Source organism: Amblyraja radiata, chromosome 2, assembly GCF_010909765.2.
Source record: "Amblyraja radiata isolate CabotCenter1 chromosome 2, sAmbRad1.1.pri, whole genome shotgun sequence".
Classification (NCBI taxonomy): Eukaryota; Metazoa; Chordata; class Chondrichthyes; order Rajiformes; family Rajidae; genus Amblyraja; species Amblyraja radiata.
In genome coordinates, this window is record NC_045957.1 from 57047555 (window position 1) to 57069312 (window position 21758).

Below are 21758 nucleotides of genomic sequence, written 5' to 3' on the forward strand. Positions count from 1 at the left end.
GAGCGGCGGCCAGGCTGGGCCGGGGTGTGGGCGGCGAGGGAAGGGGGCAGCACCGGGCACTGCAGGCGGCAAGGGAAGGGGGCAGCACCGGGCACTGCAGGCGGCGAGGGAAGGGGGCAGCACCGGGCACTGCAGGCCGGGGTATGGCAGCACCGGGCACTGCAGGCCGGGGTATGGCAGCACCGGGCACTGCAGGCCAGGGCAAAGATCTTATAGCTCCTCTATAATCTTTGGGCCAGGACAATATGGCAGCACAATATCCCCTCCCAACCACTCCGTTCCGTTGGACCGGCTATTCCAGTGCCACAGCGAAAGGAAGGGAATAGCACGTAAGGTCGACGTTCTTTCATCACACCCGATAAAACTTGTCAAATTTCTAACAATAGAGCTAAGGACGAAGAGAATAAAGTGGAGATCAAAGAAAACCTGCGGTGGTCACGCGGCGAGGGCTATTAAAATTTCACAGTGGCAACTGATCTGCAGAGAAGAGAAGTGAAAGCAATGCTGAACACCTACAACAAAACAGAATACTTAACAGGTCAGGTGGCATCTGGAAAGAGAAAAAATGTTAACAAAAACAGGTTGATGATCTGATTAATTGGCTACCTCCAATAAAAATTGGAAAGGCTGGTTATCTGAAATTGTTGAATTTGCTGATGTCCAGAGATCTGTAATGTGCCTACTCAGGTACTATTTTTTATTGTATTTTATTTGGGGGCTTTATTAGAAGAGGATGCGAGGCCAAATATCAAAATTAGTTTGAGTCATATAAAATCTTTAAGTGCCACATCTGCTGCTCTCTTGCAACCTCCCTTCCCCCGACCACATGCATTTAACATTTATTTTAAGAGGGCTAGAATACAAAAACAGGAATGTAGTGCTGAGGCTCTTTCAGGTGCCGGTCAGGCTGCATTTGGAGTATTGCGAGCAATTTTGGACACCATATCCAATGGTCCAGAGGAGGTTTACAAGAATGATCCCAGGGATGAGTGGGTTAACATATGATGAACATTTAACAGCACAGGGCCTGTACTCGCTGGAGTTTAGAAGAATGAGGGGGGACCTCATTAAAACGTAATGAATAGGGAATGACTTGGGTAGAATGGATGTGGAGAGGATGTTTCCACTCGTGGGAGAGTATAGGACAAGAGGTCATAGCCTCAGAATTAAAGGACATCCCTTTAGGAAGGAGATGAGGAGGAATTTCTTTAGTCAGAGGGTGGTGGATCTGTGGATATTTTTAAGGCAGAGATAGATAGATTTTTGATTAGTAAGGGTGACAGGAGTTTATGAGGAGAAGGCAGGAGAATTGGGTTAGGAGAGATCGATTAGCCATGATTAAATGGTGTAGACTTGATGGGCCGAATAGCCTAATTTTGCTCCTAACACTTGCGACCTTATGACATACAAAATTTCCCCAAAAGTTGCATTCAGATTTATCTGCCTTTTTGAGGTTATTGTCATGGAGATTCTTCTTTCAGCACATGGCCTATATCATTTTATGCTGAAACAATTCAGGTACTCATGAAGGAGACTTCTCAAATGCTGTCAGCAACCCCACTTCCATTACTTAGGAAGTGTTGTCCTGGTACTCGCCACTCTGGGTGACAAGGTGGTGCAGTGGTCAATAAATCATTAAATAAGTAGTCCACATAACATTCACAGTGCATTGGTGGCAGAGACACCAAGTGCTAAGGGTGAATGGAATATCAACCGTGCAGGATTGTCTATGCTAGATGAGTTAAAGTTTTAAAGTTTTTGAAACTGATCTTCTGAGTAAATGGAGACGATTCCCTCTCAATCTTAACGTGTTTTATGCAAGATGTAAACACACTGAGAAATTAGCTGAAACACTTGCCACTGGTTTTCAAAGCTGTGACATATTTGTAGCCACATGTATGTGGCCTGCCCATTTTTTGTAAACAATGGTGGTTGATGGTGAGAAATTAATGCAATAATAATCCCATGAAATGTCAAAGTGGGACATGGTTAGATTCCATTTAGAGATAGATCAGGGCTCGAAATTAACGGTTGCCCGGGTGGCAATGGCAACCTAAAGTCCCTCCGGGCAACCTAAAAGCCGTGCCATTTTGCCTGGCTTGGTAAGCACCCGGGACACCTGCCGTTCAACTCTGAGCGGACCCCCCTCTCAATCTCTCTCTCTGTCACTCTCCGTCTCCGCCCGCCATCCGTGTCCGGGCCACCGGGTCTCCGCTCTCAGCCCGCTCCTCATCCGCTGGCACGGCCTGCCGGCTTGCACATCCTCCCCCTGCATATGAGCACAATCATGGCCAGCACATCATCGGCCGCCCTGCATATGTGCACTGCCACGGCAACTGGTCGGCGCTGGGCACTTTCTCCCCCACTTTGCATTGTGGGAGATTTGGCCGCCATTGCTGTCCAGTCGCCACCTCGCCGCAACCGCTGAAAACCAACGCAGAATCACTTCCTGGAGCTGGAGTGACTCCGTGGAGTAACTCTTGCTTCTTGGTTTCGTGGTCCTCCAAAAATTTTCCAAATGGAATTTAAACTGGAGGTGTTGGAGGGTCCACCACCAAACTCCAAACTCTGAACAATAACAGCCTATTGCACTTTATCTGTTTATTTATTATGTATATATATGGTATATAGTGGTGGATGTTTGTGTTAATTTTTTATTGTGTTTGTGTGCTCTTTATCATTGTACCGCTGCTGACAAATTCATTTCACTTGCACTTATGTGCAATGTGACGAATAAAACTGATTGATTGATTGATTGATTATAGACACACTGAACTTTTATCTCGTTCTGTATTATGTTTACATATTCTGTTGTGCTGCAGAAAGCAAGAATTTCATTGTCCTATCTGGGACACATGACAATAAAACTCTTGACTCTTGACTTGGACTTAAGCAAAAAAAGGGTTCTTGGGGAAAAAGAGCTACCTTAAATTTAGTTGCATCTGTTTGGGTAACTATGATAGGGTGAAGACTATTCCATGCTTTAATTGTGTGGGGAACTCCATGGAGCTGGCTGCTGGCATCTCTGGATAGAATAAATTGGGTGACGTTTGGGTAGAGACCCTTCTTTAGACTACCTCTGGTTTTAGTGGTTTTAGTTTAATTTAAAGATACAGCGTGGAAACGGGCCCTTCAGCCCACTGAGTCCACGCCGACCACTGATCACACGTACACTAGTTCTATCGCACACATTAGCGACGTATGTCAAGAGTCAAGAGTGTTTTATTCTCTCACGTCCCAGTTACAACAATGAAATCCTTACTTGCAGCAGCACAACAGAAGCCATTGCTTCGATGTAGCTGGTCCAGAACAAATTGGTGTTATTTATTCCTAAGAACTTGAAGCTTTCAACCATCGCAACTTCAACGCCATCAATGCATACATATTTCTGTACTGTTTCACTTCCTGAAGTCACTCACAATCTGCTTTGTCTTTCTGACGTTGAGGGAGAGGTTGCACTGTCACAATTTGATATCCGGCCCACTACGGTGGTATCTGCAAATTTGTAAATTGAAGGTAGACACATACCAGGTCATCGGAGATGTCCCCATTCTTTAGGGAACGGGGGTTTACCTCTTCCGTTATGTATGAGGCTCTCACTAGGGTCTCTTCGATATCGCGCAGCTCCGCTCTGGCTCCCCCTCCCCTCTTTCATAACAAAGACAGAGTCCCCCTTGTCCTCACCTTCCACCCCATCAGCTGTCGCATATGGCACATAATCCTCCGACATTTTCGCCACCACCAAAGGGATCCCACTACAAACCACATATTCCCATCTCCACCACTTTCTGCTTTCCGCAGAGAACGTTCCCTCCGCAACTCCCTGGTCAACTCGTCCCTTCCCACCTAAACCACCCACCCCATCCCTAGGTAATTTCCCTTGCTATCGCAGGAGATGCAACACCTGTCCCTATACCTCCCCCCCCCCCCCCGTCAATTCGGTCCAAGTACCCAGACAGTCTTTTTAGGTTCACTTGCACCTCCTCCAACCTCATCTACTGTTCCAGGTGTCGACTCCTGTATATCGGTGAGACCGAACACAGGCTCGGCGATCGTTTCGCTGAACACTTCCGTTCGGTTCACCTACCTGATCTCCTGGTTATTCAACACTTTAACTCCCCCTCCCATACTGACATTTCTGTCCTGGGCCTCCTCCATTGTCAGTGGAGCCCAGCACTAATTAGAGGAACAGCACCTCATATTTCGTTTGGGGAGCTTGCACCAAAGCAGCATGAACATTGACTGCCCTAACTTCAAAGTAGCCCCTGCTTTTCCCCTCTCTTCAACCCCCCCCCCTCCTTCCCAGTTCTCCTACCAGTCATACTGTCTCCGACTCCATTTTATCTCTGTACCTCCCACTCCCCTAACATCAGTCTGAAGAAGGGTCTCGACGTGAACAACACACATTCCTTCTCTCCAGAGATGCTGCCCGAGTTACATCAGCATTTTGTGTCTACCTTTGACTTAAACCAGCATCTGCAGTTCTTTCCTACACAATTTGTAATTTGAGTTGGATTGGTATTTGACTGCAGTCATGAGTGTAGGAATATAGTATGCAGCTGAGAACACATCCTGTATTGAGGATTATCATCGGTTGATTTGTCATCTATCCTCACAGATTGTGATCTGTTGGTCAGGAAGTCAAGGATCCAGTTGCAGAGGGGAGTGCTGACTCCAAGTTCCACGAGTTGGAAGACAAGCTTGGATGGTATAATTGTATTGCCGTAGTCTATGAAGTCTGACGTAGGCTTCCTTCTTATCCAGCCGTTCCATGGATAAGTGTAGGGCAAGGGAAATGGCATCAGCCATGGACCTGTTGTGGCAGTAGGTGAACTGTTGTGGATCAAGGTTGCTTTGTTGCCTGGATTTAATGTGCGCCATAACTTGACTCTCAGAGTTTGTTCTGCGGTGCCAGTATTGTTGTACTGTATAGCGATGAATAACATTGGAACGTATTATGTGACATTGACTTTGATTATGGGAAACTGTCCACAAGGGCTTTGAAAGGCAATAAATCAATCTTAATTTATTTTTGTGATAAAGCATGGAAACAGGCCCTTTGATCCACCGTGTCCGCACCGTCCAATAACCACCCGTACATTAGTTCTATCTTACACACTAGGGAAAATATACAAAAGCTAATTAACCTACAAACCTGCACGTCTTTGGAACACCAGGAGAAATTCCACACGCTCAGGGAGAATGTATAAACTCTGTACTGCAGAAACCTTGGTCAAGATTAAAACCAGAATAGACAAGAATGGCAGATTACTTCCGAGGAATCAGTGAACTAGATGGTTATAATTACTTGTGACTCGATTTATTTTCCTACTAACGCCTGCTTATCAACAATATAAATTCCACAGCTGTGTGGTGGGATGTGAACATGGTGTTTATATATATATTAAGCTCAAGCCTGTGAATCATTGGTAACTGCCATCACCATGCTCTACATGCCTGTTAAATGAAGTGAAATTGACTTATTTGATTATGGGAACACTAGACAGATTATCCACATGGTACTTCTGAAAGATGTTCACCTATGTTGTGGTGTCATCGGGACCAGATGACAATTTAAATTCAGGCCTGCAAGAAACCACCACTATAGCTTTCCAACAGATCATTACCAAAAGACATGACAAAAGCAGACACAAAGTGCTGGACTAATGATAAAAACAGTTCAGGTCCTGCAGGGTTTCATTTCTGTGTAAACACAAGAAAAGCAAAATATTTTGAATGTGTAGATTAGTATCCTTTTCTCATGATTTACCCCTTCAAAAGGTAAAATGTCTTTGAAATCCAATCTTGTTGACTATTTTCAGGAATATATTAAAGGTCCCAACATTGAATTGTTGCCAAGTGCATTAAAAAATATATATAGTTTGCTTGTGTGATTTCACCTTGGAAATCCCTCACAGTTAAAAAAATCAAGGCAGTGTCTGAAGTTCTAATTTTGGGCAAATTTTGAAAAGTATACATTATCACCAATAATCTATGAAAATACAAGAACTGCAGAAGCTGCAAGTTTGAAATTAAAAAAATATATATTTTGCTAGAAACAGACACAGGCCAAGCAGCCTCTGTGGAAAGAGAAACAGTTAGCGTTGCATAATCCCATAGTGTTCCAGATGCTCCCTGACTAATACATTTAAAAAGATAGGAACTCTAATTCAATGTTTCTCTTGTCAACATTACAAAATAACATAGTCCTTTAGTTCGTTTCTTCATAAAGAGAGGTTTATAAATGACATTCATCAATTTCATATTTAATGCAATAAGAGTAATCGTTATTGCTTTTATTAACAGATATGACATTACAAAAAATAATTTCCTCTAATATTTAATAGCCGACAGCTGAATGCTATCCTCAACTAAGAAAGAAAATCAGGGAAGTGCACAAAAAAAATAATCATTTAAACTAAGACAATGGATTACTTTAACATTTTTACATTGCTTTGGGTATTGTTACAAAAATAATGGTCACAACCATACTTTCAAAGAGTAATAAAAACCGTAATCATAATTATCTCAAATTAGACAATTTTATGAAAATTGATGAATACTAAGTGATTTTGTTCTGTGATTAAATATGCAGAACACAGGAAGACATAAAATTACCATCAACTGCAAATTTTAAAAAAAGGATTAAATTGTCTTTACCAGACACGTTGCTCAACTTGTTAAAATCTCATACTGTATTTAGCATCTTAAGGTCAACAGTATCAACACAATACTCATCTTTTTTAAAAGTAACGTATGAAATTAAATAGAAAAACTCCTTCAGTTCACCACTGACACTCAAAATAACTTTCTATAATTTAGATCCCATTATGCAAACTTAATTATTCAATTACACTGATTAGAATCTATACACAATATAACAGGAACAGAAAATGGGTTTGCTGCTGAATTTATCTGCAGAACTTGTCACACGTCCAACTATATAATGAATATTATGACACAAACCAAATATTTCACAACATTACCTTTTTTTGTCTTGACTATCTGCAAATTATCTTGCAATGATTAAAGGCAAGTTTCTCTTGCACTGGCATTGTATGTCACACGACAGATAAACCAACTTGCTCCTACTTTAAAGTAACATGGGTGGTTATTTTCTTTAAAAATACTTAATCTGGAAGAATTTCACAAATTGTGTAAAAGCATGGTGACATAGAACACTGGGAAGATAACAATTTCCTGAGATGGTCTAGAGTTACTATTCTAACACTAACTACAGAACTGCTCATAGAAAGAAGTTTACATATCCAAAGTACAAAGACATAAAAACTACAAAAATCTTTATAAAATTAGCCAAATATCTTTTCTATACCATGTAACCTGACAATTTCTGAATAAATTTGGCAATCTAAATATAAATAAATAAAACATTTAACAAGTTGCATTGTAAATTATAACCTACAATATATGTTGAAAAGTAAAATGTAAACAGTTCAGATGTGGTTAGATCAGTATTGCAATACTGATAAACAATTTTGTAAATAAACAAAGCAACAGGCTAGTTTGAAAACCGGTATCGCATCAATGTAGTTGAGTCACACACCCCTGTGTGCAAATTACCAATTGAAATATCTTTTCGATCAATCCTATTGCAACACTTGTTACTGCATACTAATTCACAGTTACCAAACAAAATTCTCAAAGACCACCAACAAATGATGAGATAAAGTTACATAGGTTTGGTTCAAAGTCCGAATGTAAATATTACTTATCTCAAATTAATTATCATGAATGTCAAGGAGCAAGATTACGGGTTTTTATATATATAGAATATACATTTCATTATTACTCCTTTCCATTTTAAAAATAGAATATTATCTTTTGATAGTATTAGTGCAAAGCAAATTAAATGTTGAGAAGCAGAACTAAAACAAAAAATAAACTTGTTTGCTAGACTATTGCTTGTTTCGTATTATGCCAAAATCATGAATTAAAAATCATTGAGCCTTGGATATGAAGGTTAAAATAATGACTGGCATTGAAATCAATATAACTGGATTGTATAAATGTGAAGATGTCTTCTTCAGAAGAGTTTCATACTGACTGAGAAACCAAACAGAGCAAGCCAAACATTCCTATTTCCTGCAAAGGGTCCAGGGTTTTGCTTACGGCACAAGTAATCACTTTCACAAAAAGTCCTTCTTGGATGATGATGTTGTGGAGCTTTCAAGATCATACAGAGGTTTCAGCATCGAGGACATTTTTCCTTGGCACCTCTTCAATATTCATTCTTATATCCACTGTATTTTCAGGACTGTAAATTTATAACAAAGTAAAATGTATTGTTTTGTTTGCAATTCGGTAATTTGTGCTTGCAGACATGACGGGTTAGAAGATGATTACAGAAAAACAAGGTACAATTATCAAAATTCAAACTCTAAATTCAAAGACTTGCCACGTAATTTAGCTTACTTTGCACTTGATAATTCTTTTTATTTTGTGATTTTAGTTCCTTTTGTTAGGTACAGCTTTAGTTTGTTTAATTTATATCAGCAATTATTATTATTTTAAAAATACAATAATTTTGGCTATCTATACATCTGATCTCTTAAACATTTACTTTTAGTAGTATTTAGGTGAGAATGTTACAAACAAAATACATTCAGTTTGAGCTCTTCTGACCACAAAGTAAAAAAAACTAATTATTATACTTACAAAAGAAACGTTACCATTGAAGTAAAATTGAATACAAAGATAGAGTAAATTAGCGTAAATTCATTTCACCTATTTCTCAGTGTAGATGGGTTTTATTGATATTCTACTCTGGTGAAGGATTATGACCTGAAACTGACTGTTATCTGTCTTTCAGTCATCACAGATGTGCTACCTGATCTGCTGAGAACCTTAAATATATCCTTCTTAAATGCAAAACAGTAGTTATTTTCTGCCTTGCACAAAATTGCAGAAAACTAAGTCATTTCCCATCGTACACCAACTCAATTTTCATTAACAATGGGCCAAATCTTGCTGGATTTTGCCCTTTGCTTGGACTCACCACATGTGGAGAGCCAGTTAAACTTCCATGAGGCGTTCGGTGAGGTTTAACAAGGTCTCAGCCAGAGTGATGCCCCATCTTTCAGAACAATAATTAAAAGCAAAGCTATGGGTAGAGTTTTTTTCTTTCTCTCAAAGTATGGCCTTTTTTTAAATAAAAATATAAAATACTAAGGAATTATAAGTGAAAGAAAAAAAAACATAATATGCCTATCTCTTCTTAATTACCATCTGGTATCTGTTATTCCATGCTAATCCGTATCTACCTGGAAGCAACTATATGTCAAGTGGTTCTGAAACAATCAGTACTATCTGGCCTTAAAAACATTGGGGCTGAATGCCTACTTTAAAGACCAGTAAGTATCATAATCAAATATGTACTTAACTTTTTATTATGTAGACTATTTGGTGTATTTTCAAATTTTACATCATAATGTCAAGGAAGTTTAGATAGGAAATTTATTACTGAGGAAATGTGCATTTTTTGAAACAATGTAACAACCTAACCTCATTATAATCAAAACATTTAATTTTTTCAAATTAATGAGATTTGCCTATACTTCATCGTTCCTCTATTGTATACCCTATGCAGTTTCACAAAAATGCAGCTTCATAAAAATGTTTGCACTAAAATATCAAGTTCAATTCATTAGATACCAATTTCAGAGTATTAAGCCTGACAGATAGTTTACACAAGTAGACAAACATGCTGGAGAAACTCAGTGGGTGCGGCAGCATCTATGGTGCGAAGGAAATAGGCAACGTTTAGGGCCGAAAAATGCCCCCCCCCCCCCCCCCAACCCTGCATCAGTCTGAAGAAGGGTTTCGGCCCAAAACGTTGCCTATTTCCTTTGCTCCATAGATGCTGCCGCACCCGCTGAGTTTCTGCAGCACTTTTGTCTACCTTCGATTTTCCAGCATCTGCAGTTCCTATTTGAACAGATAGTTTACACAACCAATGTGAAGAGAAAAAGATTAGTCAAAACAAATGTAGGTCCCTTGCAGTCAGAAACAGGTGAATTGATCATGGGGAACAAAGACAATGGCAGGCCAATTGAATAACTACTTTGGTTCTGTCTTCACTAAGGAAGACATAAATAATCTGCCGAAAATAGCAGGGGACCGGGGGTCAAATGAGATGGAGGAACTCAGTGAAATCCAGGTTAGCCGGGAAGTGGTGTTAGGTAAATTGAATGGATTAAAGGCCGATAAATCCCCAGGGCCAGATAGGCTGCATCCCAGAGTACTTAAGGAAGTAGCCCCAGAAATAGTGGAATAGTGATAATTTTTCAAAACTCTTTAGATTCTGGAGTAATTCCTGAGGATTGGAGGGTAGCTAATGTAACCCCACTTTTAAAAAGGGAGGGAGAGAGAAAACGGGGAATTACAGACCAGTTAGTCTAACATCGGTAGTGGGGAAACTGCTAGAGTCAGTTATTAAAGATGGGATAGCAGCACATTTGGAAAGTGGTGAAATCATTGGACATAGTCAGCATGGATTTATGAAAGGTAAATCATGTCAGACGAATCTTATAGAATTTTTCTAGGATGTAACTAGTAGAGTGGATAAGGGAGAACCAGTGAATATGTTATATCTGGACTTTCAGAAGGCTTTCAACAAGGTCCCACATAAGAGATTAGTATGCAAATTTAAAGCACACGGTATTGGGGGTTCAGTATTGATGTGGATAGAGAACTGGCTGGCAGACAGGAAGCAAAGAGTAGGAGTAAACGGGTCCTTTTCAGAATGGCAGGCAGTGACTAGTGGGCTACCGTAAGGCTCGGTGCTGGGACCCCAGCTATTTGCAATATATATTCATGATTTGGACGAGGGAATTGAATGCAACATCTCCAAGTTTGCAGATGACATGAAGCTGGGGGGCAGTGTTAGCTGTGAGGAGGATGCTAGGAGGCTGCAAGGTGACTTGGATAGGTTGGATGAGTGGGCAAATGCATGGCAGATGCAGTATAATGTGGATAAATGTGAGGTTATCCACTTTGGCAGCAAAAACAGGAAAGTAGACTATTATCTGAATGGTGGCCGATTAGGAAAAGGGGAGATGCAACGAGACCTGGGTGTCATGGTATACCAGTCATTGAAAGTAGGCAAGCAGGTGCAGCAGGCAGTGAAGAAAGCGAATGGTATGTTAGCATTCATAGCAAAAGGATTTGAGTATAGGAGCAGGGAGGTTCTACTGCAGTTGTACAGGGTCTTGGTGAGACCACACCTGGAGTATTGCGTACAGTTTTAGTCTCCTAATCTGAGGAAAGATATTCTTGCCATAGAGGGAGTACAGAGAAGGTTCACCAGACTGATTCCTGGGATGTCAGGACTTTCATATGAAGAAAGACTGGATAGACTCGGCTTGTACTCGTTAGAATTTAGAAGATTGAGGGGGGATCTTATAGAAACTTACTAAATTCTTAAGAGGTTGGACAGGCTAGATGCAGGAAGATTGTTCCTGATGTTGGGGAAGTCCAGAACAAGGGATCACAGTTTAAGGATAAGGGTGAAGTCTTTTAGGACCGAGATGAGAAAAACATTTTTCAAAAAAGAGTGGTGAATATCTGAAATTCTCTGCCACAGAAGGTAGTTGAGGCCAGTTCATTGGCTATATTTAAGAGGGAGTTAGATGTGGCCCTTGTGGCTAAGGGGATTAGGGGGTGAGGAGAGAAGGCAGGTACAGGATACTGAGTTGGATGATCAGCCATGATCATATTGAATGGCGATGCAGGCTCGAAGGGCCGAATGGCCTACTCCTGCACCTATTTTCTATGTTTCTGTTTCTAATGGAGGGATTCTACTACTGGAAAACCATCCATATCATTACTTTCCTTTATATTAATTTCTCCCCATTGCTTTCCATGTTATAGGTGGAGATGGTTCGTTCCTACATGAAGTTTTTTCTCTCAAATGAAATCCCCATATGGTGTGGGGTCTATATGCAAGTGATTTATGATTATATTGTGGGCAGAACACAAAGTGTTTGTTGTTTTAATTAACGAGAAATGGATGTTACATTGTTTGATATAGCATCATTGTACAAGTGTCAATAGAAGCAATTGTTTTGTCAGTTTCCAAAGCAAATATCTTATTTGCCTTCATGATTGACCTTGGAAAGCTACTTAATTTCTCTGTATATATTTTACATTTATTTTATTTTTCAGAGATATTCTATTAATTTATTCCGGCTCTCAAATGTTTTGGTAGTGATTTGTGAATTCCATAAGGGCAAATTTCTGTAATACTGATACACTGCATGTTGCTTTTGATTATTTATATGGTATGCAAAATGCAAATCTGGATCATATATTTTAATATATCAATTATATATTTAAAAACAAGCAAACCTCGGAAAAAAGCATTGGGAAATTGGCAAAAAGGTACAGTATTTGAAGATGCCACTCTGAAAGGAGTGACTCAATGGAACTACAAGTTTAAAACTTTTTTTAAGAGTTCTCCAAAATGATAGCCTAAAAAATGATGCTGTAACAAACTTCAAATGAGTGTTCCACATCTGTTCAAAATTAGATTTTAAAAATTAATTTGCCGAATAGTGTAGCCTTATAATAGGTAGAATTATAACCAGTGTGCGAAGTAGAAAGTGGATGTTATTAAAATACAGAAAGTAAATTTTTAAATGGTTAATTGGATGACTTAATTTTTATTCATGCATCCAATTCTCTAAAATGCAGCTATATTGTGCACATATCGGTGGGGGCGCTGCAAGCCGGCGCCCTGTCAGCAGCATGTCCGTTTTTTTTTCTACTTTTTTTGTTTTTTTAGTATGTTTTACAGTATGTTTTTGATGTTTCTCGGTGTGTTTTGTGTGGGGGGTGGTGTGGGGGGGTAAGGGGGAAACCGCTTCGGTCGCCTCCTCCACGGAGAGTTTTTTCAGGTCGCCTCCCCCGTGGCCTAACAGCAAGGATCGGCGCGGCCTTTCCCGGAGACGCGCCCGGGGCTTCAGCGGCGGGGCGCAGCGTGGACTCACGGCGTGGAGCGGGCGAGCCCTCGCTGGAGGAGAGCGCTCCGTTTCGTTGGCCCGCGGCAGCCAGCAGCCTGAAGCCGTGGTCTGCAGAGCTCCAGCTGGCGCGGCGTCTGCGGCCCGGGATCCCTTGTGGGGGACGCGGGGGAAGAAGAAGCTCCGAATGCCGGCCCGCTGCCAACTTCTACCGCGGGCGCCGTGGGACTTACCATCAGGTGCGGGGTCCCTCGCCAGCGATCCCTGGAGAGGAGCTCCAGACCGCCTGCCCTGCAGTCTGCGGTGCTTCTGGCTGCGGCGGGAACTTTAAATCTTCGACCGCCGGCCTACGGCCTACACCAGCCTGAAGCCGCGGTCTCTGGTGTGGAAGAGCCGATCCTGGACTTACCTTGACTTTTACCTTGTCCTTTTATCATCTGGTCGCCCGCAGCGACAGCTGCAGAGGGTTGAGGTCCCGACCACGGGGGAAAATAGAGGAGGACTGGCCAATTTCTGTGCCTTCCACCACAGTGATGAATGCTGTGGTGGATGTTTGTGTTAAATTTTTATTGTGTTTGTGTGTTCTTTATCATTGTACCGCTGCTGACAAATTCATTTCACTTGCACATTATGTGCAATGTGACGAATAAAACTGATTGATTGATTGATTGATATTAGTCTTAAAATGCTTTGTTAGTCATCAGGTCAGTAATTAAGCACATAAACAAAAACTACCTCGCTTTAAGTTTTACAACTTTTGCATTCTGAGCATTCATAGCAAGAGCCTTCCACACAGCAGATTTGGCCATTTCATCAGATATGTTTACGACCGAAGGATCATCTGGGCTGCAGACAAATATATCCAAGTGTTAGCAGTGCTCTATAAAGGCAACAATTCATTTTTAAAAGCGCATTCCCCCCCTCCCAAAATCACTCAAGAAACGCTTTACCACCTATACAAATGTACATACATATTGTTTAAGGTAGACAAAAAGCTGGAGTAACAGCAGGTGAGGCAGCATCTATGGAGCAAGGAATAGACGACGTTACGGGTCAAGACCCTTCTTCAGACTGATCACTGCCGAAGGAGCTTCGACAAAGTACTGAGTAAAGGGTCTGAATACTTAAGCAAGTGTGATATTTCAGTTATTTCTTTTTAATTAATTTGATGATTTTCTAAACACATGTTTTTGCTTCTCCATTCTGGGGTAATGTGTGTAGATTGATGATTAAAAAAAAATTAATCAATTTTCAAATAAGGCTGTATCGTAACAAAATATGGAAAAAGTGAAGGGGTCTGAATGCTTTCTGAATGCACTGTATGTGACTAACAAGCATAGGCCACATAATTAAACATAGAACATAGATACTTAGGGCAGAATGAACCACTACATCACCTATATATTTGTCTACTGTGCCATCAGAAGAGTTCCCCCATATAATCTTACAGAAAGTTTTACAAAGCAGCAGTAATATAATTCCCCTCTCTACAAAAAATGTTTAAAGAAATCAATTAGTTATACAAAAAAGCCATGAAGGGAGAACCTCTTCCCTCGACATTGACTTTCCTATAAATTATTCAAAATCAATAACTGGGGTTCCCTGATACTGCTAATTTTCATTTAAAAATGTCATTTGGTCCTGATTTCTGTGGGAATTATACACTGTTGAGACTTTCGGGTGACATGACTGATAAAACTCCTGGAGAAGCCAACAATGCTACCCAACCTGAAGTTGGCACATGGAGGACACAAGTAGAAATACTGGCTAAACAGCATCACTGAAAAACAGCTACCATTTCTCCAATCTTCTGAACCACTTCTGCCATAAGAGGGAACAGAATCAGTGCATTGATCATTTTGCTTCAAATAAAGTAAACATGAGAAATACAACAGAGGTTTTATTCCTACTGGTCATTAAAATGTTTGAACAATGTCATATTTATTACTCGGGCCACAGCTACTAAACAGATTTACATTGGATGACCTACAAGAGCAGTTTATTTTGATCCATTCAATGTATATTGTTATTTAACTACGTTATCATCACTCAAGTTATGCTAGAGAAGCAGGTAGCATAATTATGTCAATATGTCAATATGGTCTTTGGGGACTAAAATTTAAGTTTCCCAAAATTGAAAAGATTATGAATTATTTCAGAACAATTTTGTAGAGCAGTCTAGCAACGTAATGTGAAAAATAATTTTCTTTTTTAATTGAGCCACATAACTGTCATCACTTTGCATATTTTTAAGTTGTATTAACTTCAAAGTAACTGATTTCATATCTGTCCATTCCATTTATAACTTTGTACTTTACCTGTACTTAATACTTTTCACAGGTATCTTCAGAATGTTGCCACCTTCTAACGGGAGCTGCACCGTCCCACTTTCTGCAACTTCAAGCATTCTTTGCGCTTTCTACAAAAGGTTTAAAATGTAAAGTTATACACAGGATGCCATATCTGCATGGACACCGTTTAAAAACATCTTGCACAAATATTAAACAAGCTTATAGTATTCATGGTCTATTATTTACATGTTTTTGACTGTTTCACAATTTTGCCACCAGACTGCACCAAGGAACATGCTAACTGTCAAAGGTTCCTTATCCACAGTTTGTAGGTGGGGTTTGTCTGTGTCCCAGTGCCATGCACAACAGTGGATGCTTGCATAAAGTAAATGCCATGAATGGGTGACTCACTGCTGATCATAAAATCTTTCTTAATATTTGTTAACATACACAATTAATATTAACTTTTCCTTTAATTAAATCCCAATCTTTTTATCATAAACAATGTAAAGAAAGACATTTCCTTACTGTGTTGAAGAATTTAACCACAAGTAGCTCAAAAATAGGGAAACGACTGGATACTAAAGAATTTTGATTGTTCCTAAGGCAATCCTACTTAAATCTAGCAGTCAGTGAAAATGACTTTTGTTTTTTTTGTTAATATCCTTAATATTGATTTAATAAAATGATTCCTCATAAATGTTTAATGCTATAAATTACTAAAATTTTAAAGAACAAACTAGTTGTTTTATTTTGAAGGTAGACAGAAATGCAGGAGAAACTCAGCGGGTGAGGCAGCATCTATGGAGCGAAGGAATAGGTGACGTTTCGGGTCGAGACCCTTCTTCAGACTGATGTGGGGGTGGGGGCGGGAAGAAGAAAGGAAGAGACGGAGACAGTAGGCTGTAGAAGAGCTGGGAAGGGGAGGGGAATGAGGGAGAAAGCAAGGACTACCTGGAGAAGTCAATGTTCATACCGCTGGGGTATAAACTACACAAGCAAAATATGAGATGCTGCTCCTTTATTTTGGTTCAGTTTGATTTAGAAGCTTTAGTATTATCTGAGCCAAATTCTCAAATTGTAACTCTTTACAATAGACCCATTATGATTAATCGCTACATCAAACAAGTTGCTACAACAAAACTGAAAATCTCTAGGGCATGTTATGAATTACCTAAAACTTAAAGTAACCTGCAGATGACAAATCAAATCCAAATACCTTATGATACTTAACAAGAATGGATCAAAAGTGGAATTGTAATAGTATTTTTAACAAAGAATTTTGTTTAAGAAAGAACAAAGAAAGATACTTGTTAACTTGAAAATGATAAGCTACCTAACTTTCATGGTAAGTGAAGGGCTGCACAATTTCCATAGCATTAATAAGTGAATTTGAAATTAACTACACATATTATTGTAAAGGTTACAGGAAAAACTTCAGTTAAGATCAGGGTAAGTAAGTAAGTAAGTAAGTAAGTAAAGTTTTATTTATATAGCACGTTTAAATCAACTTGCGTTGAAATCAAAGTGCTTTAAATAAAATAAATTAAATTTCCGTACATCCACAGAAAAATTTAAAAAAGAATAATGACATAACACATTATAGAATTCAACACAAACGTCCCCCCATAACAGAATCAAAAATTTCCACTGTGGGGAAAGGCACCAGAAAGTTTAGTCCTCTTTCTCTGTGATCACCCGAGGGCGGGGCCTATTTGTGGCCTCCGCAGCCAGTCCGATGTTTTCAGGCCCTCTTGCTGGGAAGCTGGAACTCCGGCGTCGGGTGAACACTCCTCAGCGGCTTGGAATGACTGGAACGGCCGCTTCCTCCCTGGAGACCGCGGCTCCCGAAGTCCTCAGGCCGTGCTGGCTGGAGCTCCAACTCTGGCAATCTCGGATCCCAGGCTCCGCGGTGTTTTAAATCCAGCGCCGCTCGCGGCTGGAACCACGCAACCACAGCTCCTCGGATGTTGGAGTCGGCGGTCACAGCACTCCAGAGCTTACCGCACGGCAACCCAGTAAGGCATCGCCCACTCCGTGAAGGTGTCCCAGCGCTGTGCCGCCGCCGAAGCTGTAGTCCCGGCCGGTCCCGACAAGAAACGCCGCTCCAGTCCGATGGTAGGCCGCGAGGAAGGGGCGAAGAAGCAGCTCAGAGAGAAGCCGCCACTCCTTCCCCTCCCCCACCCACCACATAAAAGACCTCCAACTAACATTTTGTTTTTTAACACGACTAAAAATAAAAATAAAAAAGGGTGAAAGGACGGACTGCAGGCAGAGCAGCCATACACAACGGCGCCCCACTCCAGCAGTCCACCACTAACTAAACTGGTTTAGTTAACTTTAATAAAGTAGCTGGACCCAATTATTTTGGACCCTTGGTGAGGATTTTAAAAGGCAATTTATTTACTGCTCTAAGAAATGAAATCATTACAAAAATGTCATTCTTTGTATATTAAAATCATCAATGCATTATGATTCAAATTGATGAAACTATTACTTAGAGAAATCTTGATAATCTAGTACCCCCACATCCAAACATGTGCAATGCAAGATCAGAGTTCAGTCAAGTTATGAAGCTATGTCCTTTATATTTCAGTATATATTAGATTTCTTCAAATAACTGAAAGTCAAAAAGTACATTTATGCTCATGAGAGAGGTGGAATGGAATCTGCACATTTGTCCTTGATACCTCTGAAATGTACCCATTAGAAATAACCAAAGACATACCCATGGTGGTTTAGATCCATCCTTCGTTTTCTAGAGCAAATTGAATGTGCAGCAGAAAAAGCAGACAGAGATCAGTCTCTTTAGAGATTACATAAAGCAAGTAGGGTACACCATGAGTGAAACTTTTCAATGTAAAGCTTTAAACTGCCAAGAAAAGCGTGGCAGTAACATCAAAGTAAACTAAAGCTGCAAGCCATAACCAAAAGCATATCTCCAAATATTTATACAATTCTGAAAAGTCTATTTAACACCATTTTATTTCCTGCAAGGATACAATACTTAGCAATGTTACAAAATTTTGAGATTTTAAAAATCAAGTCTGCAATTTATCCCATCAGATAAAGCATAAAAAGAAGTTTAATTTGATACCTAATTCACTTTCATATCTTCAGTATTAAAAAAGTTATGGCCATTTTCATACTCGGAAATTAGCATCTTGTTTCCTATTGCTTTTCCATTGACTTAACACAAAGCTGTGATCGAGGACAGTCAAAAGCCCATAACTTTCTTAAAAATCAAGAGAACTGAATGAAATTTTCAGTTATTATAGATAGAAGCATTCTGAAACTAATATAAAACATCTTACTTGGATGACCTGAAATTAAAGCATATAATTAGTTAATTACCTAATTGGAGTTAATTACAAAATTGACCGCTGTGACGGAAATAGTAATAAACACCCAGACTGCCTTGAAAATTCAAAAATGTGATATTCTCAAGATCAGAACTTTAATATTATTGTATTATATGCTGTAAATCTGTAACAGGTAGGTAAATAAATTACAATTTCTAGCAATAGACCAAGTCTTTATGGAGAAGATTAGTTGCTAGCTGGTACATTGGCATATCATAATCAGTAGCATCATCATACTCCTCAGATTGTAACCAATAAGCAACTCTGTACACCTTGTTTTTCCTCACCTTTTCAATTTTGGCATTGTAAACTACAAGTTTTTGCTCTTCAAACCACACGACATGCCTTTCTGCCCACTACTTTCCCATTAACAATGTCCTGTAGATTCCATTTCCTAAGAAAATGATTTTTTTTTAAATAGCCTAAGTATCCAAATAACAAACTAATCCCATTCACACAAGAATTTACAATATAACATGGTTTTTAAATCTCACTGTCATGAATTTATATCCAGGATGGAAGGAATTTAATGTTTAATTCCCATAAATTAATCTAGAAACATCCACCCAAAATATAATCAAATTATTGTTTTTTGCACAATACATGTGACTCAAACGGGTGTGAATATTTAGTTTAAAAATAATGATTATGGAGAGAGAGAATAAGACAAAATATAGACAATTTAGACGGCTTATCTCAAAAAAAAAATGGGCATTTTAATCATCTTGCTTCTGGAACGCGATCGATTGGAACGTTGCATTTGCGGTGAATTTGAACCCCATATCGGCAGGAAAAACACTGCCGGTTCGTATGGGGCCAAAATCACATTTTCACAAATGAAAATTAGATTAAAGCCATCCCCTTCATGCGATCCGTTCCGTTGTAGGCATTGAGGACGTTTGAAGTCGGTTTTTATTTTAATGTAATTATTGATTTGTCTCGCGATTAAATAAATTTAAAAATCGGGACGGAAGTCCGAACGATTGTTTTTCAGCGGCTTAGCAGCCCGAGAAAAGCCGCCTCCGATAAGCAGGAGAAAATGGCATTTTAATCCCCCCCCCCCTCAAAGGCGTCAAAGTCGAGCACACGGCCAGTGGCAGAACTGCAGCGCCGCTGAAGGTAAGTTTTGTAACATACCTACAATACTATGGCAAAGGTCATTACTGCTGACACCTCATCCACAGATTTAAGTTGCCCTGCTGAATATTCCAAGCCTTCCAGCACACTTCCAGCATCAACTATTTGTTCATTATTTTATGAAATGAGATTAATAGATAATTAAATTATCTATTAACCAGGCCATATTTACTGTAGCCTCGGCCATCACTAAAGCCTCGATCACACCTAGTTCTCAAACGAGCAGTGAACATGCAAACTCAAAGAGAATAATTTATAACAGATGCCTGTTTGCAATTATAAACTGATAGTTTAAGCACAAATACAAACCAGTAACCCAGGACCACTTCCAAAATACCTAGTGCCCTCAATAATGTTTGAGACACAGACTCATTATTTACACAACACATAATCCTCCGCCATTTCCGCCACCTCCAACGTGACCCCACCACTCGCCACATCTTCCCATCTCCCCCCATGTCTGCCTTCCGCAAAGACCGCTCCCTCCGCAACTCCCTCGTCAATTCTTCACTTCCCTCCCGCACCACCCCCTCCCCGGGCACTTTCCGTTGCAACCGCAAGAAATGCAACACCTGTCCCTTCACCTCCCCCCTCGACTCCATTCAAGGTCCGAAGCAGTCGTTCCAGGTGCGACAAAGGTTCACCTGTATCTCCTCCAACCTCATCTACTGCATCCGCTGCTCTAGATGTCAGCTGATTTACATCGGTGAGACCAAGCGTAGGTTGGGCGACCGTTTCGCCGAACACCTCCGCTCAGTCCGCAATAACCTACCTGACCTCCCGGTGGCTCAGCACTTCAACTCCCCCTCCCATTCCCAATCCGACCTCTCTGTCCTGGGTCTCCTCCATTGCCAGAGTGAGCACCAGCGGAAATTGGAGGAACAGCACCTCATATTCCGTCTGGGGTCCTTGCGTCCCCTTGGCATCAACATTGAATTCTCCCAATTTGGCTAGCCCGTGCTGTCCCCTCCCCCCCTCCCCTTCCTTCACCCTCTAGCTGTCTCCTCCCATCCGCCCGCCCTCGGGCTCCTCCTCCTCCTCCCTTTGTCCTTCTCTCTTTCCCCACCCCCTATCAGTCTGAAGAAGGGTTTCGGCCCGAAACGTCGCCTATTTCCTTCGCTCCATAGATGCTGCTGCACCCGCTGAGTTCCTCCAGCAATTTTGTGTACCTTCGATATTCCAGCATCTGCAGTTCCCTTTTGAACTCATTATTTATTTGTTTGCCTCTGTACTCCACAATTTGAGATTTGTAATAGAAAAAAAAAAAATCACGCGTGGTTAAAGTGCACATTGTCAGATTTTAATAAAGGCCAAACGTTTTGGTTTCACAATGAAGAAATCAGAGCAGTGTTTATACATAATCCCCCCATTTCACAGCATCATAATGTTTGGGATTTAGCAATGTAGATGAAAGTAGTTATGTTTAGTATTTTGTTGCATATCCTTTGCATGCAATGACTGCTTGAAGTCTGCGATTCATGAACATCATCAGTTGCTGGGTGTCTTCTCTGGTGATGTATTGCAGCCATCTTGAGCATGCTTGTTTTGGGGGCTAGTTCGCTTCAGTTTTCTCTTCAGCATATAAAAGGCATGCTCAATTGGGTTCAGATCGGGTGATTGACTTGGCCACTCAAGAATTTACCATTTTTTAGCTTTGAAAAACTCCTTTGTTGCTTTAGCAGTATGTTTAGTATTATTGTCCTGCCATTGAGTTTTGAAGCATTTGTTTGAACTTGAGCAGATAGGATGTGTCTATACACTTCAGAATTCATTATGCTACATACATGCCGGGGCCATAACACACCCACCACCGTGTTTCACAGATGATGTGGTATGCTTTGGATCTAGGGCAGTTCCTTCTCTCCTCCATACTTTGCTCTTGCCATCATTCTGATATAAATTAATCTTAGTCTCATCTCTCATTAGGAAATATTTATTTATATAGTGGGTAAAGAATTTTGATTAAATTTTCTTTATATAGTGGGTAAAGA

General features: G+C 40.3%; 1 protein-coding gene across 6 annotated transcripts in view; it reads right to left on the bottom strand.

Annotated features, from left to right (window-relative positions):
• Positions 1–6258: 6258 nt before the first annotated feature.
• slc4a7 (solute carrier family 4 member 7) overlaps positions 6259–21758 on the bottom strand; it is a 119615-nt gene continuing 104115 nt past the window's right edge. For 5 of the 6 annotated variants that reach the window (XM_033047190.1, XM_033047177.1, XM_033047198.1 and 2 more), the window contains 3 exons: positions 15296–15396; positions 13713–13823; positions 6259–8275 (listed from right to left, as the gene is read on the bottom strand). In XM_033047190.1, the coding sequence (XP_032903081.1) occupies positions 8194–8275; positions 13713–13823; positions 15296–15396 (294 nt within the window). In that variant the 3' untranslated portion in view covers positions 6259–8193. The remainder of the gene's footprint in view (positions 8276–13712; positions 13824–15295; positions 15397–21758) is intronic. The other variant, XM_033047186.1, reaches the window with a different exon arrangement.